This window comes from Podarcis melisellensis, assembly GCF_964234715.1.
Source record: "Podarcis melisellensis genome assembly, chromosome: 2".
Taxonomy (NCBI): Eukaryota; Metazoa; Chordata; class Lepidosauria; order Squamata; family Lacertidae; genus Podarcis; species Podarcis melisellensis.
Genome location: NC_138529.1, coordinates 109,843,872 through 109,871,634, shown reverse-complemented (window position 1 = coordinate 109,871,634; position 27,763 = coordinate 109,843,872). Strand labels below are relative to the sequence as shown.

General features: G+C 46.2%; 3 protein-coding genes across 3 annotated transcripts in view; all 3 read right to left on the bottom strand.

The window, feature by feature from the left end:
* Nucleotides 1-999: 999 nt before the first annotated feature.
* On the bottom strand, nt 1,000-12,841 carry LOC309364623 (zinc finger protein RFP-like). Its single transcript, XM_081902295.1, has 9 exons — nt 12,344-12,841; nt 9,125-9,439; nt 7,675-7,770; nt 6,336-6,566; nt 6,201-6,223; nt 5,129-5,238; nt 4,763-4,789; nt 4,430-4,489; nt 1,000-3,025 (listed from the first exon to the last, which is right to left on the bottom strand). The coding sequence occupies exons 1-9, from the start codon at nt 12,758-12,760 to the stop codon at nt 2,475-2,477; spliced, it is 1,830 nt and encodes a 609-aa protein (XP_081758421.1). The 5' UTR covers nt 12,761-12,841; the 3' UTR covers nt 1,000-2,474.
* Nucleotides 12,842-21,092: 8,251 nt separating this feature from the next.
* LOC309364708 (zinc finger protein RFP-like) overlaps nt 21,093-27,763 on the bottom strand; it is a 110,154-nt gene continuing 103,483 nt past the window's right edge. Inside the window, exon 10 of the transcript XR_014165869.1 lies at nt 21,093-21,269. The gene's annotated coding sequence lies outside the window, so the exon portion shown is untranslated. The remainder of the gene's footprint in view (nt 21,270-27,763) is intronic.
* The window catches only part of LOC309364654 (zinc finger protein RFP-like), a 16,418-nt gene continuing 9,747 nt past the window's right edge, over nt 21,093-27,763 (bottom strand). Inside the window, exons 7-10 of the mRNA XM_081902364.1 lie at nt 27,494-27,583; nt 25,623-25,727; nt 24,035-24,139; nt 21,093-22,025 (exon numbers count right to left, since the gene is read on the bottom strand). Of these exons, the coding sequence (XP_081758490.1) occupies nt 21,496-22,025; nt 24,035-24,139; nt 25,623-25,727; nt 27,494-27,583 (830 nt within the window). The 3' untranslated portion in view covers nt 21,093-21,495. The remainder of the gene's footprint in view (nt 22,026-24,034; nt 24,140-25,622; nt 25,728-27,493; nt 27,584-27,763) is intronic.

Sequence of the window (27,763 nt, the reverse complement as noted above, 5' to 3'; positions counted from 1 at the left end):
TGCGCTCTACGTGGGGCTACCTTTGAAGGTGACTCGGAAACTACAGCTAATCCAGAATGCGGCAGCTAGACTGGTGACTGGGAGCGGCCGCCGAGACCATATAACACCGGTCTTGAAAGACCTACATTGGCTCCCAGTATGTTTCCGAGCACAATTCAAAGTGTTGGTGCTGACCTTTAAAGCCCTAAATGGCCTCGGCCCAGTATACCTGAAGGAGCATCTCCACCCCCATCGTTCTGCCCGGACGCTGAGGTCCAGTGCCGAGGGCCTTCTGGCGGTTCCCTCATTGCGAGAAGCAAAGCTACAGGGAACCAGGCAGAGGGCCTTTTCGGTAGTGGCGCCCGCCCTGTGGAACGCCCTCCCATCAGATGTCAAAATGATAAACAACTACTTGACATTCAGAAGACATCTTAAGGCAGCCCTGTTCAGGGAAGTTTTTAATGTATGATATTTTAGTGTTTCCTGGTTTCTATGGAAGCCGCCCAGAGTGGCTGGGGAAACCCAGCCAGATGGGCGGGGTACAGATAATAAATTATTATGATGATTATTATTATTAACCTGAGGTACCACTGTACCTTGCTCTTTCAATCTAGAGAAGGAAGTGTTTTGGGTCATGAAAAATTAAATTTATTTTTTGTGGGGAGAAAAACCACATGCAACTGTAAGCAAGCGTTCCTCCTATTTTAAAAATGTGTATGTGTGTGTTTGATGTTTTTTTGGCCACTGGATGTGGAAAGATGAACAGATGAATTCAAAAAACATATGTCCTTGTGTTATGGCTTAGTTTCTAAACGAGAGGTATGAAAATCTTGTCAGAAAATCATACTCGACCCTTCTTCTTATATGGCATCTCTTCACCTGTCCCTAGATGTGCAGAGATAAATTTGAGTTTTTTCAGTGGGAAGATAATGACACTCCGCTCATGTATAATGATACACTTTCCCCCAAAAGTATGGTATATGTATAATAAGTATAAAAGAGTAAAACAACATACTGTGGTACATTTCTGCAGAGTAACTTTATAAGTTTATTGATACATACTGTTAAATATACAGCAATGTGCATTGTTTAATGTATCTGCTTATGTGTTGGTTATTGGCATACTAGAAGTCTAGGCCCAAGTTTGGGGCAAGCACCCTTTGGTGAGAAAACCCCAGCAGAGATTTAACATCGCAAAACATGCAGCAAAGAAAAGCATGGAAATATAGGCTGTAAACCCTTTTTAAAAAGCTCCTTCCAAGCTATATTGATTCCCCAGCACAGAGATAGACCACATAAAATGGTTTCCTTACAAAACAATTCATGTGCTTTTCCATACAGCAGACAGAAAAGATACGCAGCCAGTCAAAATCGTTGCTCAACTACATGAATGCAAAAGTACCTAAACTATTGGTATAGAAAAATGCTAGTTTCAGAACTCCATTCTGGTCTGAAACAAAGGAGGCAGGTTAAAGCTATGCTGCTGGCTGGAGTGACTAATTCAGAGATCCTTCCATACAGAAATCCAAAAGGCTTGGTTATCCATTTCTTCCCAAGGTGGGAGGGGAAGTAAAATAGACGAAGCCTGGCAGGACAGCTTACTCTATGGTTTTAACCTCTTCACACACTAATTACTCAAGCATGCTGGATTATACTGGTTACTTTAGGAATTCTAGAGTGCATATGCATATGTAGAATAGTGCATAGGATATGCAATGATTTTTCATATTTTCATCAGAAAAAAGCATGTTTCTTGATTAGATTAAGGAATATGATTGGATTTTTTAAAAATCCAGGTGGATAAGCTCAGTATAGAGATTTTAGTGTGCATTTCTCCTTATGCAATTTTGGCCAATATACCCATTTTTGCAAGTAGTTTCGCTAGACATAATGCATGTTTGTATGCTATAGTGACTAATATATGCGGTATTACGCACAATTCCCCCTAATGTACACATTATCTGGCTAGAAGACTACTAAATTCTGCATAGCAAAATTCTGAGAAGTGTGGATTTTGAAGGATAGCTAGGCTTTGGTTCACACATTGTTATGGGGAGTGTAAATTTGGTATTTTTGCATTAGCATGCAAATCAAACCTAATTTCTCCTTCTATACCTACTAGGGCTACAGAGCGTGTTAGGCTGAGTCCCAAACTGGATCAGGCTGATTGGGGGGGGAGGGCAGAATCTGGGCATCAACCGAGTCTGTTTCAAATAGCCCTGGATTGGGTTGCAAAGCCCAGAGCAATCCAGGGCTGTCAGAGGGTGGGACATCCCTGTCCGCACGTGGGTGATGTGCAGACCCAGGGACCACGAGGCAGATCAGTGGGGTCTCAGCACAGCCCTAATACACCCCCACAGCTGCTATTTGCACTTGAAGGAAAGATTCCATTAGCACAGCCCTAATACACCCCCACAGCTGCTATTTGCACCAGAAGGAAAGCTTCCACTAGCTATCTGTTTTCAGGGTAAGACCAGGGCTGGTGAATATTCTGCTCAGTTCCCACACTTCAATTCAAGTCCTTCTCCCCCCAGACAAAAAAAGGGACGAATGGCCTCCCCAGCGAACAAAGCTGCCGAAAAAGTGAAAATGGAGGCATCTGTATCGGCATCAAAAAACTCCACCTGGCGTGCTTTGTAATCCAGGGATACTCGGATCTTCCTAACCTGATGTGCCAAGAGCGAATCGCTTGGCTTGCGGGAAGTGAAAGCAGTGAGCTTTTTGGAAAAGGGGCTCACCCCCACAGCCCAGACCCCAGCTTTAGGGCTCAGGTTGAAACCTTTATTTCCCTGGAAGGACTCTCGTGCCGCCCCTACGATCCACAAGCACTCCTGATCCATGTATTCCTTGTCTTCTTCGTTTAAATCCAGCTCGGCCTCCCACCAGTGTCTCCCGGACGTGAACTTCTCACGGCCCAGCACATAGGGTATGCAGAACAATTCATCCTCGGCCTGGTCATCAGACACTTCCCCAACCTTCACGCTCTTCAGATCGGCAGACAGCGCGAGCAGAGGGTGTGCCGTTTGTAGATCCAGAGTCACGCTCACTGAAGGGCACACAGAGAAAGGGAAAATAAACGTGGGCTTAAATCTCCCGGCGAGTAAGCGTACACTCCTAAGCAGATGAGAAGGAACGATCCCTTCGGGTCTGCTACACCTGGGAACACCACCTTTAGCTATGCTTTCTACCCATTTCCAGTCAGGGACATATTTACATCATAGCTGTCAACTTACAGATCTGAAAAGAAGGGACCAGCAGCCTCGAAAATAAGGGATCAGCAGCCAAAATAAGGGATTTTGCTATTGTAAAGAGTAAGATTGACAGATTCTGTCAATCCGGCATGAGGCGGTTGCGACGCTGCGGCGGCCGCTGAAGTGCTGCCCTTCTCTCCTCTTCCTCCCCCCTCAGGCCGCCTCCTCAGCTGCCGCCACCGCTGCTGCCTCCAGGCTTCTGGGCGGCGTGGGTGAGAGTCTCTCTCCCTCACCCCTTCTCTCTTGGGTAGGGAAAGACTGATGGAACTCCTCGCGCGCTCTCTCTTGCAGCGGAGCACCCCGAGCCGCTGCTTCCCTCCCGAGCCGGGCGAGCATGAAACCCGGGAAATTTAAGGGACATCATCAATAAGGGACAGCAATGGGACACGGCGCTGGGATAAGGGAGTTTCCCACCAAATAAGGGACGGTTGAAAGCTATACGTAGAGGTGACTCTGAAGACTGTTTGAAAACTACAGCTAGTGCAGAATTCAGCGGCCAGGTTGCTCGAGCAAAACGGTGCCAGGCAAAAATGTTCCTTTTTAACTAGGCCTTTGGTTGACTTCATCAACATCCTATGCCCTTTTAAAATGTAGCTCTTTTTTGGGGTGGGGCATTATTGGGTTATTCTTTTTATATATTGTTATCTTTTTTGTGAACCGCCCTGAGACCTCCAGGTATAGGGCGGTATATAAATTCAATTAACAACAACAACAATTAATATTAATATTAATAATAACAATAACAACAACAACAACAATAATAATTACTCATTTGTTAGACTTGGTAGTTTTTATTTGAATGACATGCTCTCAGCGACTATGGTTAATGTTTTATGTGTGATTGGGTGTCCTTATTTTCATTGGGGGGCTTGTGTTTCCATCTAATTCTTCCATAACTTACTTTTGTTCAGTTCTCGTTTAAGAAGCAATAGAATAAAACAATCATACATGTTTCAGTGGTTGCTTCTTTTAAAAAAAGCCCTGTTACAGTACTTCCCTGATTAAGATTGGCATTTAAATATAGGGCTATGCTGAATGAATTAACTTTTGGATTGCATGTCAGGCACAGTTAAGAAACAATTATTATTTACTCAATTTACTGAATTTATTCCCAGAATAAAACCAGTTCTGCTCCTTGACTCTTTTCCAAGCACCATCTCCCACCAAGATTTAGTTCTCATTTAGTTCCATAATATTACCTTTCTCCAGTTTTTGCTCCAGAGGCGCTGTAGTGTGAGTGGGAAATTTATTCAAACCTTCTGAAATATAAAAATGAGGTACTGTATTTCATGGGTTGTTTTGCTTTTTTAGGTTGATTTATTGCTTTGTGTGACTCAAGCAAGCAAGAAGCAGCATCAATGTACAAAATAGCAATATGTCAACTTGACCTCGATTACGATCATCACATAAATTAGAATTACATTAGATGTGCTACAGTTTTAAAGTGGGTGACTTTCTGTGGTCAGCAGGCGGACCCACTGGCAACTTATCCCATCAAAATATCCCTTGGTATTCTGTCCCCCCAAAATTACCTTTCTTCAATGCTTCCTCCAGAGAATCTGTTTGAGGAGGTGGGAGAAGGAAGGAAATGTTAGGTTTTAAAAACGACAAATTCGCTCAAAGAGCTTATCAATATGTAATAAATAATGTAGATTTCATTTTTTTGCTAGGCCTCTCCAGAATCTCTCAGGTTTGCACCATCGATTTGCAGAAAGGCATCGCAATGTTTTTGTTTCTATGCCTTTCGCTGGCAAGGAATTTTGCCTTTTTCACAGCCGGGTGGATGTTTCCGTTGCATTTTCCACCCCGGGCCCTAGATCGCTTTCCTCCACAGTTATATCTTTGAGAGCTCAACCTCTCTCTCTCCCCCCCCCCGACTCCCGAGCTGCCCCAAATACCTGCACATTTCACCATAGCGTTTACTAGCGCGGAATTTTTCTGACAACAGATCTTGAGTCTCTCCTCCAGCCAGGTGGAAAGGTCTGCTGAATGCTCCACTCGTTTCTCCCTGTACCCGGGAGGGAAAGATGGGTTTGCAAAAAGAAAGCTTAAAGAATGGTAATTCTTCTAATGCTTTATAGATTCAATGCGCGGCACCTGTCGTTTGAAAAGGTTTTTAAGTAGCCAGCGCTTTTGGGAGAAGTAGAGAGGGAGGAATGGAGGGGACTACAGCCTGGTTCTATATAGAGGGGCTTCTTGGGCTCACACAAGAATGTGCTTCATCCCTTTGAAGGTGACCCGGAAACTACAACTAATCCAGAATGCGGCAGCTAGACTGGTAACTGGGAACAGCCACTGAGACCATATAACACCGGTCTTGAAAGACCTCCATTGGCTCCCAGTACATTTCCAAGCACAATTCAAAGTGTTGGTGCTGACCTTTAAAGCCCTAAATGACCTTAGCCCTGTATACCTGAAGGAGCGCCTCTACCTCCATTGTTCAGCCCAGACACTGAGGTCCAGCTCCGAGGGCCTTCTGGTGGTTCCGTTCCTGCAAATAGTGAAGCTACAGGGAATCAGGCAGAGGGCCTTCTCGGTGGTGGCGCCTGCCCTGTGGAACACCCTCCCATCAGATGTCAAGGAAATAAACAACTATCTGGCTTTTAGAAGACATCTGAAGGCAGCCCTGTTTTGGGAAGTTTTTAATCTTTGATGTTTTATAGTGCTTTTAATATTCTTTTGGGAGCCGCCCAGGGTGGCTGGGGAAACCCTGTCAAGACAAATGTAGCTGTGGACAAATTATCTGTGCCAAATAATGTCAGATCCAAAGGGTGTAGAAGCTAGACTAAAAACTGTGTAACAGAAAGGAAGGAGATAAGCCAGTTATTGCTCACCTTGCCCTGCAGCCTATGGACATTATACTGTTTATTCTGCTTTTGCTACTGTTAGCTGCATCAAGGCTTTCTGGGGAATAAGCAGCGATTTATTTATTTTTAAGAGTCAGTAATGGCAGGAGAAGAAGCTGCATACCTGAGCAAGGCACTTTCGATGTCCTGAAAGAGAAAGATATAGAGAAGTCTGTCTCATATTTGTGTTACCTGATTTGCCCCGTTTTCTCTGCGGAAAACTAAATGTCACCTTCAGGTGACATTAACTCCATCTCACCTGAAGGAACAGCTGTGGAGGCTGCTCACACTTCTCCTCCAGCTCAGCGATCAATTTCGTGAGGTAAGAAATGCCCTCCGAGAGTCTGTTGCCATTTTCCGCCACCTTCTTCTTAATCTCCTTTTCTAGGTTTCTCAGGCGGGCCAGCGAGGAACTCTCTTTTTCCTCCAGAGAATTCTGCATCTTCTCAAAGGCGTCTTTGATTTTCTGCTTTTCTTTGTTTAACTGTTTCTGAGGGAAGAACGTCCACACAGGTGTCACAAATGCACCTGGAACAAACATGGAAACGCCCCCCCTCTGTCCTCCACACATACACATAAATCCACTCCACATATCAGACGTGCAACATGCACAGGTAACACAACACACATCCAGTACTGGCAATCCCCCATTTACACACATCCAGCTGACCCATGACTGCACACACATGCAGCTAATTTCAGGCTGCACACAGGGCAAGGAATGGCTAAGGAAAGAAGTGATTAGTTCCGAAATTTTAGGAAAGTAGGAAGTAGGAAAGTTCTAGCCTTTCCTGCCATACCAGCCTGTGGGTTTAAAGGATGCTATGCTAGCAATTTGAAAGCAAGTGCAAGTAGATAAATAGGTACCACTCCGGCAGGAAGGTAAATGGCGTTTCCGTGCGCTGCTCTGTTTTCTCCAGAAGCGGCTTAGTTATGCTGGCCACACGACATGGGAAAACAGTCTGCAGAAGTGGACAAACACCGGCTCCCTCGGCCTGTAAAGCGAGATGAGCGCCGCAACCCCAGAGTCGTTCGCGACTGGACTTAACTGAAGGTAAAGGGACCTCTGACCATTAGGTCCAGTTGTGGCCAACTCTGGGGTTGCAGCGCTCATCTTGCTTTATTGGCCGAGGGAGCTGGCGTACAGTCATGTGGCCAGCATGACTAAGCCGCTTCTGGCAAACCAGAGCAGTGCACGGAAACGCCGTTTACCTTCCCACCGGAGTGGTATCTATTTATCTACTTGCACTTTAACGTGCTTTCGAACTGCTAGGTTGGCAGGAGCAGGGACCGAGCAGCGGGAGCTCACCCCGTCGCGGGGATTCGAACCGCCGACCTTCTGATCAACAAGTCCCAGGCTTTGTGGTTTAACCCACAGCGCCACCCTTAGGGGTCCTTTACCTTTACCTTCACCTTTTATGTACATGATTTAGAGGGCTTTGTGGAATAGCCTTGGGTTAGTCTGGCCAAGTGCAAGGCAGTTTTAAAGCGACAGACTTTCTGGGGTTCTGGTTTGCTCCACGATCCCCACCCTGGCTGTGAGTCTGTTGTCTACGCACAACCTTGGCTTGCAAAGATCTTGAATGAAAAAAACCTACCAGACATTTCTCCTTTTCCTCTTCTTCGGACTGTTTCTGATTGACAAGGTTTTGCTTTTCTTTCTCCAAAGACTTCAGCTGGCTCTGGGTTCTTTCCTGCACAGATTGAAAATAACATTGTGTGCCACCCAAGCCTCCGAGCGGCGAGAGATTTCCGGGGTTCCGGGCGCTTTCTCATCAGGGTTCGTGTTTCCCTTTGGGAATAAGGCACAGCAGAGACTGTGGTGCCTTTATGATATGTTGTTTGTTTACACATATATACAACTATCTGTGAGTTGAGGGAGGGGCAACTGCCATCTCCCCTTCCTTTGTTCTCCTTACACCTCCCCCCGGAGACTCACATGGCTATTACAAAAATTAGAAACCTTGGTTAGATTTTAACACGGGTAGGCAACCTAAGCCCCGGGGGCCGGATGCGGCCCAATCGCCTTCTCAATCCGGCCCATGGATGGTCCAGGAATCAGCGTGTTTTTACCTGAGTAGAATGTGTCCTTTTATTTAAAAATTATCTCTGGGTTATTTGTGAGGCCTGCCTGGTGTTTTTACATGAGTAGAATGTGTGCTTTGATTTAAAATGCATCTCTGGGTTATTTGTGGAGCATAGGAATTTGTTCATCCCTCCCCCCAAATATAGTCTGGCCCACCACATGGTCTGAGGGACGGTAGACTGGCCCCCTGCTGAAAAAGGTTGCTGATAACTGTTTTAACACTTGCTGGATCCTGGCATTAGAGGGGTCTGGCACACAGCATAACTCTCCAAGCCTTGATTGAATTCTAACACTTGCTGGATCCTGGGATTACAGCCTCTGCTGTTGTTAGGCGCTCTGAGCCCAGCTTAGGCTGGGGACGGTAGGATATACCGTATTTTTTGCTCTATAAGACTCACTTTTTCCCTCCTAAAAAGTAAGGGGAAATGTGTGTGCGTCTTATGGAGCCAATGCAGGCTGCGCAGCTATCCGGGAAGCCAGAACAGCAAGAGGGATTGCTGCTTTCACTGCGCAGCGATCCCTCTTGCTGTTCTGGCTTCTGGGATTCAGAATATTTTTTTTCTTGTTTTCAACCTCCAAAAACTAATAATAATAATAATAAATAATAATTTTTATTTATATCCCGCCCTCCCCAGCCGAAGCTGGGCTCAGGGCGGCTAACAACAATCAAAATAATCCAACATTGTAAAAACATTCATTATAAAATTAATTAAAATCAAATTAAAATCAAATTGATGGCAACCATCAAGCAAAATTCTGTACAGATTGCCAGAGGAGGGGGTCAGGCTGTGCTCTGACCAAAGGCCTGGTGGAACAGCTCTGCCTTGCAGGTGCGTCTTATGGTCTGGTGCGTCTTATAGAGCAAAAAATACGGTGATTTCCTCCCCTCCCTTCATAATTCAGCACTGACTATAATAGGAACAGAGGATCCCAACATGATCCCCCCACACACCTTACTTTACCTTATATAATTTCAGTGGAAGGAGTTTGAGGCCTTCTACTGTTTCTGCCAGCAGCAAATTGGATCGAAAATTCCACTTCTGGATCCGGAATTTGCAAAGAGGACACTTCAAGGCTCCCCCATCCTGATTTTCCCATATCTTACAATAGCAGGTGATGCACCCCCGGCAGAAGTTGTGGCCGCAGTCCAGGGTCACAGGGTCTGTAAGATACTCCCTGCAGATGGAGCAAGTGGTTTCCTGTTCCTCATTTGCGGTTGGTGAGCCCGGAACTGGGGTCTTCGTGGCATTGATGTTAGGAGGTGCAGCTTGGGTCACCTGCAGAATGGATATGTTTTAGGAAAGTTTAGATTTGATATCCCGCTTTATCACTACCCGAAGGAGTCTCAAAGCCGCTCACATTCTCCTTTCCCTTCCTCCCCCACAACAAACACTCTGTGAGGTGAGTGAGGCTGAGAGACTTCAGAGAAGTGTGACTGGCCCAAGGTCACCCAGCAGCTGCGTGTGGAGGAGTGGGGAAGCGAACCCGGTGCACCAGTTTACGAGTCCACCGCTCTTAACCACTACACCACGCTGGCGTAAATTGCTGTAGGATAATAACTATGACCAAACTGCGGGAGGCAGTGGAAGACAGGAGTGCATGGCCTGCTCTGGTCCATGGGGCCACGAAGAGTCGGACACGACTAAACGACTAAACAACAACAACAACTATTTGAAAAATTATTATTATTAGTCACTTGTTGCACAGAGGTCTCCAAGAGACTTAAAAGAGTTTAAAACAGTATTCAGATAAACGTAAATAGCAGCTGGGCAAAAACATCAAAATTTACAAAACAGCTCTCCCAACAGCCCAGAAAGATCACTTCTATGGAGTCGGCTTGCATGTCCTCTAATACATTGCATGGAATCCAACATAGCACTAAGGCAATCGTTCCATCAGCCACTGGAGGGGCTACTTTGCCTGCAAATTTCATACAATCATAGAATTGGAAGGGACCCCAAGGGTCATCTAGTCCAACCACCTGCAATGCAGGAATCTCAGCTGAAGCATCCCTGGCAGATGAGCATCCAATCTCTGCTTATAAACCTCCAAGGAAGGAGAGTCCACCGCCTCTCATAGGAATCTGCTGAACAGACTGAATGTTCAGTCGGAATCTCCTTTCTTGTAACTTAAAGCCATTGGTTGACATCCTACCCTCCAGAGCAGGAGAAAACAAATTTGCTCCCTCTTGCATGTGACATAGTCCTTGAAATATATTCAGAGTCCTGTAGTGATTTCATGCTCTTTATTGCAGCTTGTAAAACAGTGATTGAATTGCCCCCCAAACGTCAGGCTTTTATATACCGTATTTTCCGCTCTATAGGACACACTTTTCCCCCTCCAAAAATTAAGGGGAAATGTGTGTGCGTTGTTGTCCTATGGAGTGAATGCAGGCTCCTTGGCTTCAGCAATAGCAACGCAAAGCCTCTGAAGCGCAGAGGGAGCGCTCCCTCCACGCTCCGTAGGCTTTCGCGTTGCTTTTGCTGAAGCCTGGAGAGCAAGAGGGGTCGGTGAGCACCAACCCCTCTCGCTCTCCAGGCTTCAGGGATAGCCGCTTGAAGCCTTTGGAGCACAGCGGGAACTTGCGCTGTGCTCCAAAGGCTTTGGGTTCTTTTTGCTGAAGCTGGGAGAGCAAGACTCTCCTGGCTTCAGCAGAGAGGAAGAGCTGCGTAGCGCCCCTTTAGTGAAGCGGGAGGAGAAAAGGAAGGGGCTCCGTTTCTCCTGCCGCTTCACTGAAGGGGCGCTGAGCAGAGAGGGGGAGAATTTTTTTCCCTTGTTCTCCCCCTGTAAAACAAGGTGTGTCCTATGGCCGGGTGCATCCTATAGAGCGAAAAGTACGGTACATTATTTACACAATGAGTCCTGTCTGATTGGCTGATTCTGCTTCCCTCCTGGAGCCCGATTGGACTTTTCCAATCAGTTGTTGCAGTCTATGATCCTACCAGCCTAATAGGCTGATTAACTTCTTCCTGGAGCCTGATTGGTCTTTTCCTGCAAGCCAATCAGTTGTAGCATTCTAGGATCCTACCTGCCTATTGTTCTAGGATCCAAGCTGAGTACATAACAGCCCTTCAGATATTTCACTCACTTATGTGAAAAGGAAGAGAGATTATAGCCATTTTAAAATTCCCCATTATAGTAAATGGGGTCAGAAACACAGCTTCAGATTTAACAGATCAAATATGGACCCCAATGTGCCGATGCATTTAGGTATGTTGTGATTTTGGTCTGTTTTTATTTTGGCGGTGACTTGGATGGTGGCTGATAGATGGGTTTAAGCATTTATTAAGTTATTTATCCATATTTATTGCAAAAGGTTTCTATCCCGCTTGGTTGTAATACAACCTCAAAGTCATTTACAAAAATAAAAATATATATAATTATTGGCAAAAGGAGAGAGATAAAAGCAGCTATTTACGACATTTAGAAATTAATTAAAATCAAGGTAAGCCAAAAGCCAGATTAAAACACACGTCAACATCCTGCATGCCTGGAATTACACGCCTGCAGAACTTCTTTTTATCAGTTCCTACACTTTGGACACCAAGGAGACTTCAACAACTTTCCCTCGGGATGTTGCTGACAATGGGCTGAAAGCATCTCTGCTTGGGCAACAGATTTCTGCACCTGCAGTGAGACTTCCTCTCCCTCTCCCGTCCCCTCCACCCCCCTGCATGCCCTCAAAATCAGCTCAAGGGTTGCTTAGCCATCATTTAGTCTCGTACCCAAGACGATTCTGCTATTCCCCCAAATATGGCCAATGGCAGTGGCTGAACCATTCCTAGAAGTGATGGCAAGGTGTTCTGAGTTAAACAAAAGAGGAAAACCTCCACCATGCTCGACTGCCACATTCCCTCCCTACAAAAGGTGTTCGAATTTAACCCCCAGGCCCCCAAAGTAACAAAAAGAAGTCTCAGTTTCCCCCTGCAGCTCAAATGGCCTCATGAAAGTGTACATGGAATACCATGGGATCATAGAATTGTGGAGTCATTTAGTCCAACCATCTATGATGCAGAGATCTTTTGCCCAACGTGGGGATTGAACCCACAACCTTGAGAGTCAGAGTCTCATGCTCTACCAACTGAGCTGTCCGTGTGTGTGTGTGTGTGATCTTCAGTTTGAACCTCCAGGAAGAAGACCCAATTATTTCCCTGTCCTCTTCCTTCGTGGAGACCTCCTACCTTGGATCCTTGAGTGGCCACTTCTGCAAGAACCACATCCTGGATTTTGTCCTCCTTGTTGCATTTAGACACAGTGCAGTTGGGGGCTCGATCCTCCTTGCCGGAGAGCCTCAGGGGATCTTGGTGACTCTTGCTCACTTCCTTCCTTTCGGCATCTCTTTTCGCCCCCTCCTGAAGTTTCCTCACAAGCTGTACGAGGTTGGCCAGTTGCTGGTTGGGCTTGAAGTTCCTTTGATGGACAGTTTCGTCACACAGCAGGCAGGAAGGGTCTCTGTCGGGCTCCCCCCAATGAGGCAGCGAGGGGAGACAGGCTTGGCAGAAATTGTGCCCACAGTCAATAGTCACTGGATCGTCGAAGCATTGCTTGCAGATGGAACAAATCTGATCAGGGAAGTCATGGAGAGAGCCTGAAGCCATGGCTTGCTTTCTTTCTTTCTTTCTTTCTTTCTTTCTTTCTTTCTTTCTTTCTTTCTTTCTTTCTTTCTTTCTGTCTGTCTTTCTGTCTGTCTTTCTGTCTGTCTTTCTGTCTTTCTGTCTTTCTGTCTTTCCTCAACACATAATGAGGGACTTATATTGCATTCGGGATGCCAGGCTCTTGGTGTCAGAGTTCCAGGATTGGTCTGAAAATGTGGGAGGGGTTAATGCCTCCCCCTTTTCTCAGGCGGTTCTTGGAAATCACACAAACTAAGTGGCTGCACAAACGTTGACACTACACGGCTGATTCTGCCGCTGCTGTTGCTGTGATAAGCAAACACCGTCTCTGCATAGAGACCTCTCTCTGCAAAGAGATTCCCAGAGCACTTCAGGATCCTGTGTGTCTGCCCTTTACACAGAAGTAGGAGCAGGGGAGAAATGCAATTCAGTTCACATTTTAAAGCTCACCGTGCTTAACCAGCCCTTTCTGAAACCACACGGGAAGCAAAACACAGCCATTCTTTGAAATTTTCACGTCTCTGAATTTTGCAGTGCAGATCTTGAGCCAGAAGGGATAATCTGCAAAGATTCGTGTGTTAGAGTGAACCGGGCATAAAAACGAACCTCTTATTGAAAATAACATACAGTATCGAGTGAAACGGCTTTGTTGACAACTTTGCGACGCCAGGCAAAATTGTGTACAATTTGGTTCGTATTAGGAGAAATTTGTTCCTGTTAGGAGAAAACCGATGGTGACTTGAACAATAATAGCAAACTGATGTGGAAGCTTAAGACTAGAAAGATGAGAAATTGAGTGAAATTGGAATGGACAGAGTCACCCATCCCTACACACAAGTAACACACGTAGAGGCCTTGGGTGAGGAACCAGCCACATAACAACTGTTGGAATGTGCTGGAACACCTGCTTAAACAGAATGTCCCTAAAGTGGTATAAAAAGGGAACATTTTGAAAGATGAGTATAGTTGAATGGAAGCACTTGAGGCTCAGTAAGCAGGATACAGTGGTACCTCGGGTTACATACGCTTCAGGTTACAGACTCTACTAACCCAGAAATAGTGCTTCAGAATGAGAACAGAAATCGTGCTCCGGTGGCGCAGCGGCAGCGGGAGGCCCCATTAGCTAAAGTGGTGCTCCAGGTTAAGAACAATTTCAGGTTTAGAACGGACCTCCGGAACGAATTAAGTACTTAACCTGAGGTACCACTGTATTTCAAAACTTTCAAGGAGCGTCTCCACCCCTATCGTTCAACCCGGACACTGAGGTCCAGCTCTGAGGGCCTTTGGGTGGTTCCCTCACTGTGAGAAGTGAAGTTACAAGGAACAGGCAGAGGGCCTTTTTGGTGGTGGCGCCCTCCCTACCTGCGTCAAGGAGATAAACATCTACCTGACTTTTAGAAGGCATCTGAAGGCAGCCCAGTATAGGGAAGTTTTTAATGTTTGATTGCTTATTATTATTATTATTATTATTATTATTATTATTATTATTCTGTTGGGAGCTGCCCAAACTGGCTGGGGAAACCCAGCCAGATGGGCGGGGTATAAATAATAATAATAATAATAATAATAATAATAATAATAATAATAATAATTATATAAGGGACAGAAGCCAAACATAGTCCAACTCTCCATAAAAATCAAGAGCATCATACCATCAAACACTCATGTAGAGAATTAAATATTGAAAATATTCCTCATGCATTACGCATATTCATCTGCAGATGTGCTGAACGAAGCAGATTATAGAGGCCTCTTTTGACCTACATTTAGACGGTGAAGCAGCTTTAGTCACCCCGACCTCTCAAAGGAATAATAATAATAATAATAATAATAATAATAATAATAATAATAATAATTTATTATTTATACCCCGCCCATCTGGCTGGGCTTCCCCAGCCACTCTGGGCGGCTTCCAACAAATTATTAAAATACTGTAATACATAAACATTAAAAGCTTCCCTAAACAGGGCTGCCTTCAGATGTCTTCTAAAAGTCTGTTAGTTGTTGTTCTCTTTGACATCTGGTGGGAGGGCGTTCCACAGGGCAGGTGCCACTACCAAGAAGGCCCTCTGCCTGGTTCCCTGTAACTTGGCTTCTCACAGCGAGGGAACTGCCAGAAGGCCCTCAGAGCTGGACCTCAGTGTCTGGGCTGAACGATGGGGGTGGAGACGCTCCTTCAGGTATACAGGACCGAGGCCGTTTAGGGCTTTAAAGGTCAGCACCAACACTTTGAATTGTGCTCGGAAACGTACTGGGAGCCAGTGTAGGTCTTTCAAAACCAGTGTTATATGGTCTCGCGCCCAAGTGCCTTGGTGGGCCTTGCAGAGGGGGAGGCCGTGGCCTCAGCAAGGCAGCCTCAGCCTCATGGTGGGTGGCGACTTACAAAGTTAAAGTAGTGGGCAGTGGGTGGGTGGGTGGGATTGACCAAGTCGGCCTGGCTGGGTTGGAGGGGGCGGCACCTGTGTGATGTCATGCATGGGCAACAGGCTCCCTCAATGTTGGGTGCAGCTTGATACCTCTGCCTGAGACCCACCTCTGATTCACTCCTTAAACTCACTACAGGACCCCCTTGCACATAAGGACATAAGAAGAGCCTGCAGGATCAGGCCAATGGCCTGTCCAGTCCAGCATCCTCTTCTTACAGTGGCCGACCAGTTCCATGTTGAGTTATAAACAGTGCTAAGAATGCCTGAAGTGTCATTTCCCATATACCACCCACTGAGTCTTCATCATGCTCTTTCCACGACAGCCATTGCCAAAACCTTCTGACTCCAAACAGATAACAGCAAGTTATATAAACCTTTCCAACTTTGTTTCCCCAAAAAAATTTTATTAGTTTTCACAATATTGCAAACAAACAAACAAACAAACAAACAAACAAACACATAAGACAAACAAACATAAATCATAGCCTTATTGAAAATTACAGTTATTAACTTTGTTAAGTGACTTCCTCGCTTTCCCTTGGTTGAATTTCATTGCATGTCCTTTTAATGGTTTTCCAAATCCCAATTTTTATGAAATTTAACTTAAAACATTAACATCCTTAGATATTCACCTTATGGAATTAAGCATATTAATTCACTTAGCATAAATAAAATCCTAAGCCCATTAAGTATCTGCAAGCTATTTTCAGTTAGTTTAACTTAACAAATTTAACTAAATAATCATTAAATTTATTCCACTCTTCCTGATACTCCTCCTCCTTCTGGTCGCGGACGCTTCCGGTCAGGTCGGCTAGCTCCGAAAATTCCATCATCTTCACCTGCCATTCTTCTATTGTTGGTAATTCTTGGGTTTTCCACTTTTTAGCTAACAAAATACGAGCAGCAGTTGTGGCATGCAAAAATAATTTGACATCTTTCTTGGGCAATTCCAAACCTGCTATTCCAAGAAGAAAGGCCTCTGGTTTCTTTATAAATGTATATTTCAACAATTTTTCAATTCATTATAAATCTTTTCCCAGATTTCACCTTGGGACAAGTCCACCACATATGATAAAAGGTTCCTTCCTTTTCTTTACATTTCCAACATATATTGTCACCATTATGATATATCTTTGCTAATTTTACAGGAGTCAAATACCATCTATACATCAGCCAGCTCTTTCCACGAGAGCCATTGCCAAAACCTTCTGACTCCAAACAGATAACAGCAAGTTATATAAACCTTTCCAACTTTGATGGGATGCAACCAGCAGAAATGTAATCAGTTCTTTATTTAAAGCATCTGTCTTGAAAATTGTTGATAAAGATTTTTTGGGGTGTACACTGAAGCGTTTGTTTGTGGAACAAACTTAATGAAGAAGCGTATGAACTCATGTTGGCAATCATGGCAATCATCGTCTTATCTCTTTGTGTAACATCAACAGAGTTTTGTGTTCGGGACCCAATCCTTGGCAGAGAGTTTCTATCACAAGTACTTAATTTGATAAAGTTAATGCTTTTCACATGTCCTAGAACAGAAGGCCTGCCACTCATAGGTTTGGAAGCTAGTGCTTTGCTTTTAACTTTCTTCTGGAAGAAGCAATGAATCCAACTAGCCTTTGGAGCAACTCTGTGAACAAGTTGGACCAGGCCATTCTCCCTTCCTATTACAGATGGAGCAAATTGTTCTTCAAAGTTTTGGTCTTCTTCAAAGGGCTCTTCAAAGGCCGGGTGTCCATTTTTTGAAAGATAATAATCAAGTGGTTTGTTTTTCAATCCGACGTGCTTTCTTTCTAAACACTTTGATGGTTCTTATCTTTCCAAACTTTGATTTGCTAAGCACATTTCACGCACTGAGGTGTTGGTCTGCTATTCATCTAGTACAGTGGTACCTTGGGTAAAGAACTTAATTCGTTCTGGAGATCTGTTCTTAACCTGAAACTGTTCCTAACCTGAGGTACCACTTTAGCTAATGGGGCCTCCTGCCGCCCCCGCCTGATTTCTGTTCTCATTCTGAAGAAAAGTTCTTAACCTGAGGTACTATTTCTGGGTTAGCGGAGTCTGTAACCTGAAGCGTCTGTAACCTGAAGCGTCTGTAACCTGAGGTACCACTGTACAAGAGAACCTCTGTTTCAAATGTTGTGGGTCAAACCTTCAGACCCTTTCAGTAGTTGTGTCTTCTTTTTACTTTCTAGGGGGCTGCTCGTTGGTGAAGGCGGCCTGTTGTTGAGCAGAAAGGCGAGAAGCTATCACCATGATGTTTGTGTTTTCTTATGGGAGAAAAGACCCTGATGCTGGGAAAGATGGAGGGCACAAGGAGAAGAGGACGACAGAGGACGAGATGGTTGGACATGTTATTGAAACTACCAGCATGAGCCTGACCAAACTGCAGGAGGCAGTGGAAGACAGGAGTGCCTGGCATGCTCTGGTCCATGGGGTCACGAAGAGTTGGATACGACTAAATGACTGAACAACAACAAATGTGATTCCATGCCTCAGAACAACAACCCTATGAGGTATTCTATGCTGAGAGAGAGAGAACGACTATCTCAAGGTCACACCGTTAAGTTTTAAGGCAAAACAGGAGGAGGAGGAGTTTGGATTTGATATCCCGCTTTATCACTACCCTAAGGAGTCTCAAAGCGGCTAACAATCTCCTTTCCCTTCCTCCCCCACAACAAACACTCTGTGAGGTGAGTGGGGCTGAGAGACTTCAGAGAAGTGTGACTGGCCCAAGGTCACCCAGCAGCTGCATGTGGAGGAGCGGAGACGCAAACCCGGTTCCCCAGATTGCAAGTCTACCGCTCTTAACCACTACACCACTGGGGTGGTGTAATTAGGGGTGGTGAGATTTCTTAGGAGATCCCCATTCCCTGGGAAGAGGGACTGATTGTTAACCCACTGTGTGTAGTGGTTAAGAGCGGTGGACTCGTAATCTGGGGAACCGGGTTCGAGTCTCCGCTCCTCCACCTGCAGCTGCTGGGTGACCTTGGGCCAGTCACACTTCTTTGAAGTCTCTCAGCCCCACTCACCTCACAGAGTGTTTGTTGTGGGGGAGGAAGGGAAAGGAGAATGTTAGCCGCTTTGAGACTCCTTCGGGTAGTGATAAAGCGGGATATCAAATCCAAACTCTACTTATCAAGAAAGCACCCATGGCATCCAAAATGATTGTATTTTTCACCTCATTTGGCTTTCAGTTACTTTTACCAACTCCTTTCTTTCTCTGGCCCCTGCTGGTGCCTCCTCCTCCCCCTCAACCTTCTGGTACGTTTTGTCTTCGTGTCACCTGTCTTGCTTTTGCTTCTCTCTCCACACCTTTTGTTTTCTCTTTGCCTCATCTTTGCACCTTTCTCAGTCATAGAATCATAGAACTGTAGAGTTTTTTTGGGGGGGGACCACGAGGGTCATCAGGTCCAACCTCCTGCAATGCAGGAATCTCGACTCAAGCATCCCTGACAAAATGGCCGCCCAACCTTTGCTCAAAAAACCCTGAGGAAGAAGAGTCCACAACCTCCTGAGGGAGTCTGTTCCACTGTTGATGTTTAGTCGGAATTGCCTTTCTTGTAACTTGAAGCCTGTGCTGGGCCCAGGAGTAACCCGAGAATCCGGTTCAGAATCCAAAGGTTCCACTAGGAGTCAGTCTGACAGGGCCAAGGCAGGATACGAGGCAGGAAACCAGGCAAGGACAGGTACAGGATCTCAGGCATACAGCAATGTTGCTCCCGCAACCTGGGGCGGGATCCAACAGCCTTTTATCTTTGTCAGGGTCCTGATCCCCCAGCAACTCACCTCCCTGTTTCGCCCAAAGGCGAGCACTCATCCTGCGAGTACTCAGGTCTCTCCTTCTCTCAGACCTGAGTCTCTGCAGCTCGGGAGACGTTGGAGGGTTACTAGACCCAGGGGCCGCCTCAGCCTCTCCTGACCCAATCGGTAGTGAAGCAGCTGTAAGTGATGGCCCAGCTGAAGGCAACGAGGTAATCCCCGCATCTGGAGCCAGGGCAGGCTCAGGCCCCTGACTCGGCCCAGCTGGTGCTTGTTGCAGGGGCACCTGTGCAGACTGGGACTCTTCAGGATCAGGCCCCAGACTTGGTTCAGATGATGCCTGAGGCAAAGGATCTGCTGCGGACTGAGACTCCTCTGGTTCCGAGTCCCAGGCCATCACAAAGCCATTGGTTCTAGTCCTACCCTGCTCATGGCGCATTTGTTGTGGACCCGTGCATCTTGTCCGCCATACAAAGGCAATCATTATTGCAGAAGAGGGAAATATTTGGCTATCTGCATGATGAAATCTAATTAAGTGCTTAAATGAGCTGGAGCTGACAAGCCTCCCCCCTCTCCCCCTGTCATATGCTTCCCATATCTTTGATACAATTTGCTCATTCAATTTGCAACTATTTACCTTTGGTCTGTTCCAGCTTCCAAAACCTTTTTACATAAAGGGAAAATGTGAGAACATTACATTCAGGCCATCACACATATGTCAATGTCCGACTCCAACTCCTTGAAAGATCCCATCAACGGGGTCTCCAAAAATTTTTACACATCACTTGGGAAGACAGGTGAACTAATGCCAGTGTACTGGAAGAAGCAAAGATCACCAGTGTCGAAGCTATGATTCTTCAACATCTACTTCGTTGGACTGGTCATATTGTGCAGATGCCTGATTGTTGTCTTCCAAAGCAACTACTCTATTCCAAACTTAAAAATGGAAAGCGTAATGCTAGTGGTCTACAAAAGAGGTTTAAAGACTGCCTCAAGGCAAATCTTAAAAATGTAGTATAAACACCGACAACTGGGAAATGCTGGCCCGTGAGCACAGCAATTGGAGAACAGCCTTTACCAAAGGTGTCATGGACTTTGAAGACACTTGTACTCAGGATAAAAGGGAGAAACATGCTAAGACGCTTGGCAAACCTTCACTGTGATCAACTCCCACCTGGAAACCAATGTCCCCACTGTGGAAGGATGTATGGATCCAGAATTGGCCTCCACAGTCACTTATGGACTCACTGTTAAGCCCGTGTTCATGGAAGACAATCTTACTCAGCTACGAGTGATCGCCAAAGAAGAAGAACATATGTCAACAAGTTATTACAGAACAGGCCATGTGCCACCTTGGGCAACCCCACAATAGCACATTGTTTTGCTTTTAGCTCATGTACTGGTGATCTACAAGGGAAGAATTCTGTGTTGATCACTGTGTGTAGGTTTGAGTGCCTGGAGGAGGAGGAAGGAATTGGAGCTATTTCTGTTCTGAACATGGAAGCATGTTGGAATGGCTGTGAATGAGTAGAGCTAGTGACATGGCGCTGTCCATGCTAAATGCATCGCTTTACCTCTCATCTCAAGGCCAGGTGTACAATAAATGTGGAGTTGATAAATTTTGTCCTTGTGGAACAGAGGATACACGTGTTGCCAAACCAGGAGTAGCCTGCACACCTGTTATAATCACAGATGGCTTCTAGGATTCTAGACCGGGGTTTCCGGAGTGAGTTTGTGGACCATCAGAGCTTCATTCAGGTGGTCTGCAGTGGCAACTCTGTGCGCTGACATAGCTTTGTGTGTGTGAAGAACGTTGTGTGTGTGTGGAATGGTGGATCAAGTCAAAAGCCCATCTGGCCCAATATTGCATTCTCACAGTGGCCAACCATGTTCTGGAAGCCCAGGAGCTGGGTGGAAAAGCACTCTCTTTTCCCACCATCTGGTATTCAGACTGACAGGCAGGGAAAATATATAGTCCTCAAGGCCAATAGGCATTCATACCCTAATCCTCCATGAATTTTTTCTCTGCTTAGGAGGGTGGACATTTGCTCTTTAGGTTGTTACTCTGGGCACAGATTTTCACCTCAGTAGGTGAAACATAGCCAGGGATAAGGACCACAGAATAAACATTGCAACTGAAAACAAGGAGATGGTTTATTGATGCAAAACGTTCAGTACAGTACAGAATTGATATTGTAGACCAGCGGGTGCCCACTTATTTTGGACGAGGGCACATTTCAAGTTTTGAGGGAGTGCTGTCGGTACCAGTAACAAAATGGCTGCCATAGGACCATAACAAAACATGGCTGCCATAATACAATATGAGAGGGAATACAGTTGTGATGAAGCTTTTCCCTTAACTGTATTTTCATACTAGAAGAGGCTTAGCCTGTTGGATTTCTGCCTGCCAGACCATTGTTAAAAGCACTGTTTTCCCCACATGCCAATCTCATGCAGCTGCACGGGAAGTGCAAAAACAACTCCTCTTTTTCGGGGCATTGGGGGTGATTGGGGAGGGGGCTGTGAGGAGATTCAGCAGCTCAGTTCAGCTCCTTGCCCGACCAAGAAAAAGGGCCGGATTTCCTCCCCAAAGAAGGACGCTTTCGGGAAAGTGAAGATCAAGACATCTCCTTCGACATCAAAAAATCCCACAGAACCCTTTTCGTAGTCCAGAGTCACCCGGATCTTCCTGAGCTCATGATTTAAGAGCAAAGGCGTCCTCTCAGGGGCAGTAAAAGCCCAAAGTCCATACAATGAGCCAACCATGGCTTTTCCCACAGCCCAGATTCCTACACTGGGTTGAAGGCTGACCTGTCCCTTCCTCGGGGTGGACTCGCGTGCCACCCCCACAGCCCACGTGGCATTTTTCTCTCCCCCAACTTCCACTTCCCACCATTTTCTTACTGCACGGAATCTCTCGCTGCCCAGCACATAGGTCTTCGGATCAAATCTCTTTCGGCTGTCGGGCAGATTTTGCCTTTCCCCTCCACATCTCACACTCTTCCCGTCTTCAGAGAGAATGAGGTAGTGATTTGCTGTTTCTGGATCCAAAACTATATTCACTGTAAGAGAGAGAGAGATTCACAGAGAGAGAGAGAGGGGGCCAGGTCAGTGTTTGAATTATAGGGCAAGGTGCATGTGTGCATCAGCCCTGAGTGCTCACTGGAAGGACAGATCCTGAAGCTGAGGCTCCAATACTTTGGCCACCTCACGAGAAGAGAAGACTCCCTGGAAAAGACCCTGATGCTGGGAAAGATGGAGGGCACAAGGAGAAGGGGACGACAGAGGACGAGATGGTTGGACAGTGTTCTTGAAGCTACAAACATGAGTCTGACCAAACGGCGGGAGGCAGTGGAAGACAGGAGTGCCTGGCGTGCTCTGGTCCATGGGGTCACGAAGAGTCGGACACGACTAAACGACTAAACAACAACAATAGCTTTTTCTGGGATGGGTTGGCTACAGTTTAGAGGGGTGGGTGGGAGTCAGGGCTAGGAAATGGCAAATTATCAATTTTGGGTTTCTTATGTTTTCTACTCCTGAATTCAGTTCTCCATATTTTCACATTGCTTTGCAAATTCTTTTCTTTTTTTAAGTACTCATGAGAATCCATCTATGTTGCTAGCTAACGCTAACCCTTTTTTTTTGCATGTTTGTACACATTACATCCTTGGAGAACTGCGCTGCAAAATTCGGAGGAATGCAAATTTTGAAGGGATTTTTTTTTAAAGCACTCATGAAAATCCATCCGCGTTGCTAGTGCGAATTTCTCCTAACACATTTTTTTGCATGTTTGTACACGTTGCGTCCTTGGTGAACCATGCTGCAAAATTCGGAGGAGGCTGACATCGCAATTTGCATATACTTTCAGGAAGTGTGAATTAGGTATGATTCACCTTTCAGTGTGAATTGACCTGAATTTCTCCCCATCTTTAGAGTGGAACTTATGGATTTTGTTAAGGTGGTGAGGCTTAGAGGGCAGTGACTTGCCCAAGGAACAAAGTTGGAGACTGCATTCCTACACTTGCTAGCTTGGAAATGAATCCCTCTGAACTCCATAGAACCTATGTCTGGGCAGACCCAGGTAGGATTGCTCTGTGTATCTCCATCTGCTGGTGGGAGGGGTGAACAGCCTCTGGAGCTGTGAGGAAGGAAGGAAGGAAGGAAGGAAGGAAGGAAGGAAGGAAGGAAGGAAGGAAGACCAGAGGGAAGAGGGAAGAGAAGAAAAAGGAGTAGGAGAGAGTTTAAAAAAGAGGGAGGGAATGGCTCAACCTCCCCTATGCTCTCTGATGGGTTTTTATTAGGTAAGTGTGGGAATATATTAACTATATTTTATCCCTCCACAGACACATGTGCGTGAGTTAACAAACAAAAGAATCAGCTTATTGTCTGCTTATAAAGGGTGGGGCTGAGCAGAGTTTAAATCCCAATTTAGGCAGTTTAATTCATATCATAGGAATTAGCCGTTAGGGTGATCTCCTCCTTTGCTTCACCTGTTTATAAAAAAGAACAAAAAAAAACAACAACAAAAAACAGGCCACAGACTGAAAAGTAAGTTTAAAACATATAATCATCCTTAGCAGCAACAGCATTAAAGATAATACTTGTATTTTTAAAAAACAAACAGCTTCAGGCATTAAAGATAATACTTGTATTTTTTTTTTATAAAAAAAAACCAGCTTCAGGCATGTACCAAAATTTGGAGCAAGTGGAGGCATGTCTGCCTCCATTGTTGGTCGAAGGAAGAGAGAGAGAGAGAGAGAGAGAGAGAGAGAGAGAGAGAGAGAGAGAGAGAGAGAGAGAGAGAGAGAGAGAGAGAGAGAAGGTACAGGAAATATTTATTGGCTTCTTCCCCCTCAGGAGAGAAGGGGAAATGACACCACACACTGCCCCCTCTACCAATTACATTTCTATGGTCTGTGGCCTATCAGCAAGACAGCTCTATGGTCTTAACACATCCACATGCTAACTAGTAAGTATGTGCATTATTACTGTAGATTTGACTGCAAAATCTCCCCCACACATTCTCTCTCACACACAAATAGGAAAAAAAATATGTCCCCAAGCAGCGTACCTGATTCTATCTTCCCAAGTCTTCCCGAGTTGCTCTTCACCCTCATGATGCACATTTCACCTTGTTGTATGCTCTCTGGTGTTGAGGAGGGCATGACAGAGCCAACTGCAGCGGCAAGGAACATGATTAGTTGGGGACATCTTTGAGAAATGGCCAAGTCAGACACTTAACAGTTGTGCTCTGGTTGACTGAGGGAAATGGTCAGGGATCAACCAAAGCAACACTGATGTTCCTCCCAGGAGGTCCTGCCTAAGGGAATTTTATGTTGAAAACAGCAAAGTGGTGTTAAAGGCAAGGTGTGAGGAGGCAAGGCACAACGCGGGAAATTCAAGGAAGTGACCAAGATGTGGAATGCATGCCCATCAGAAAAGGACCTTGGAAATTGCCACAAGCAAAGTACAGGTGTCCTTTTACAAGTTTTCTTGCGCTTGAAGGACTGCATGAGAGAGAGAGAGAGAGAGAGAGAGAGAGAGAGAGAGAGAGAGACTTTGTATTGAAGCCTTGTACAGTGGGATGTGAACGTGATCCATGCGGGAAGCACGTTCGCAACCCGCAGTGTCCACAACCTGCAGCGCCGCATGTGCACACGCACGGGTTGCGATTCGGCAGTTCTGCGCATGTGCAAAGCACAATTTAGTGCTTCTGCGCATGCGCAAGCACCGAAACCTGGAAGTAACCCATTCCAGTACTTCCGGGTTCAGCACGATGCACAGCCCGAAATCACACAACCCAAAGTGTCTGTAACCCGAGGTATGACTGTACTAGACTGCTTTCTGTTTGCTTATCCAAACAGAATACCTTTACCTTTGAAGTAAAAACTCATTGCCCCCAGTTTCTGTGAGAAGTGGTTGCTCCAACACTGGGGTCTGAGGGGGAGCCCACTGTGCTGCAGAAACATAACCAACATGTTCCAGATGTCCAAATGGACATTCACCAAACAGAAGAGTCCCTAAAACCCGTTTTACAAAGGGCAAAGTGGTGAGGCTCAGAGACAAGCAACTTCTCCAAGAAGCTAAGCTCAAGGTTGAAATCCTATATATGTTTACTCAGGACTAAACCACATTTTACTCTGGAGATCTTATGTCTGAGCAGGCCCAGATAGGGTTGAACCACATACCCCACATATCTATTGATGGGAGGGGGGAAGAGCCTTTGGGCTGTGAAGGGGAAAAGGAAGAAAGACCAGAGGGAAGAGGGGAATGAAAGTCAGGGAAACAGAGGGACAGGTTGGAGCGTTTCTTTAAAAAAAAGTGGGTGGGTGAAAGGAAAGGAAAGCCAGTGTGGTGTAGTAGTTAAGAGCGGTGGACTCCTAATCTGGGGAACCGGGTTCGCTTTCCTGCTCCTCCACCTGCAGCTGCTGGGTGACCTTGGGCTAGTCACACTTCTCTGAAGTCTCTTAGCCCTACTCACCTCACAGAGTGTTTGTTGTGGGGGAGGAAGGGAAAGGAGAATGTTAGCCGCTTTGAGACTCCTTTGGGTAGTGATAAAGCGGGATATCAAGTCCAAACTCTTCTTCGTCGTCGTCTTCTTCTTCCCCCCTTTCTTTGTCTCACAAACACAAAAAATCAAAAGTCACAAAGCAACGTACCTGATGACACTCTCCGGAGTGCTCCCAAGCTGCTCCCCTGCCTCCCTGTCCTGACGTCCCCCTCCCTCATGCTTGCTGACCTCAGGGAGGGCTGGAAGGAATCACCTGCAGCAACAGGAAGCAACACAACTGGTTGGGGGCATCCTTAAGAAACGCTCAACTAAGATGCAAACAGTTGTGCTCTGGTTGGTTTAGGGACGCGATCGGGGACCAACCGAAGCAATACTGGGGAAAATAGTTCAGGGTTCTTCCCACTGACAACAGCCAAGTGTTGCTGGGTGTTGTGAAGTGTTGGGGTTGGGTAGTGGGAGGAAAGGCACAGGGCAGGAAGTGGCAAAGGTGTGGACCACATGTGCAGCTGTGGGAGACCTCAGAAGCTGCTATGGGGAAGGACAGGTGTCCTACAAGCAGGGGCGTACAAAGTGGGGGGCAGAGGGGGCCGGCCTGTTAGGATTCTTGCTCTGTGTTTGCAGTCATGAGATGGTTGTCTATCACACAACGGCGTATGTTTTCACTCCACAGAGTGGGAAGTGACGGAGACAGGATGTTTATATTACTGTATTCCGTGAAGTGGGGCTATTGTCTTTTGTTCTTTCTCTTTTTGCTGTCTGATGTGAAAGAGGAAGGAGCTAAGGCAGAATGCTCCGAGTGTATTATATGTAAATAAAGTAGATTAGCCAAAATGCTGAGCTACTGAGTTCTGTTATGCGAACTGCAAATACTCTGCAGGATCGTAAGTGTGCTGATGCTTCTTGGTATTAGTTGCTGTGATGTTTGGGCTGCAGAAAGCTTTCGAAGCTCATAAACGACTGACCAGGTGGGAGAGAACATGCCAGTCAGGCATGTGTCCCGCCCCGGGTGCCACTGCTTACAAGTGGTGGGGTGGGCAGGAGAAAGGGAGCATGAGCACTGGCTCTGATGCCTCTGCCAGAGGAGACTCAAGGCTTCGTACCAGCGCAAGCACCAACTCTATGGGAATGAGGACACCTCAGCCCCCCCAAAGTCTGTGGGGATGGGGCTGAGCCTCCCAATCTTGAGAGGCTGGGCCACGGCGGCAGCCCTGATGGGCTTCCCAGTTCTCCCCACAATGGCAGAGGGCCCCACCGGGCCTCCTCCTGACTTACGTGACATCACACAAGTGTGTTGCACTTCTGACATCATGAGCATGCAACGAGGCACCCCCTCCCCCATATTGGGCAGACCATGGAGCCTCTGCTTACCAGCAACCTGCAAATATATTTTTCTAGCATTTTCCTTCTACCGTATTTTTTGCTCTATAGGATGCACCCGACCATAGGACGCACCTTGTTTTAGAGGGGGAGAACAAGAAAAATTTGTTCCCCTTTCTGCGCAGCGCCCCTTCAGCAAAGCGGCAGGAGAAACGGAGCCCCTTCCATTTCTCCTCCCGCTTCACTGAAGGGGCGCTGCGCAGCTCTCCCTCTCCCACATTGCCTTCGCCTTTGGTGGAGGCAACCCGAAGCTTCCGGAGCACAGCAAAAGTTCCCACTGTGCTCCGGAGGCTTTAGGCGACTATCCCTGAAGCCTGGAGAGCGAGAGGGGTCGGTGCGCACTGACCCCTCTTGCTCTCCAGGCTTCAGGGAAAGCAACGTGAAGCCTCCGGAGCGCGGAGGAAGCGCTCCCTCTGCACGTTGGAGGCTTCGCGTTGCTATCGCTGAAGCCAAGGAATCTGGATTCGCTCCATAGGATGCACACACACTTCCCCTTAATTTTTGGAGGGGAAAAAGTGCGTCTTATAGAGCGAAAAATACGGTATATCCACCCACAGACACATATATGTCCCCTCACCAACTCTCTCTCTCTCTCTCTCTCATTTACACACAAACCCCCCTATAAGTAACAAAGCAATGTACCTGATGATACCCTCTGGAGTTTTCTCGAGCAACTTCTCTCTTCATCTTGTTGCACGCTCTCTGTCCTTGAGGAAAGTAGCAACGAGTCAGCTGCAACAGGAAGAAATTTGATTGCTTGTGAGGTGCCCTTAATAAATGCTCCACTAAAGGCTTGTCAACACTTCCATTTGTCCGATGCCTGGAAAGGATGCATCTGGGTGATTTTGGGCTTGCCCTGTGCTTCCCAGGCATGGCTCTGAGCGGTTTTGCCTTTGCCTCGCCGCTTTCTCA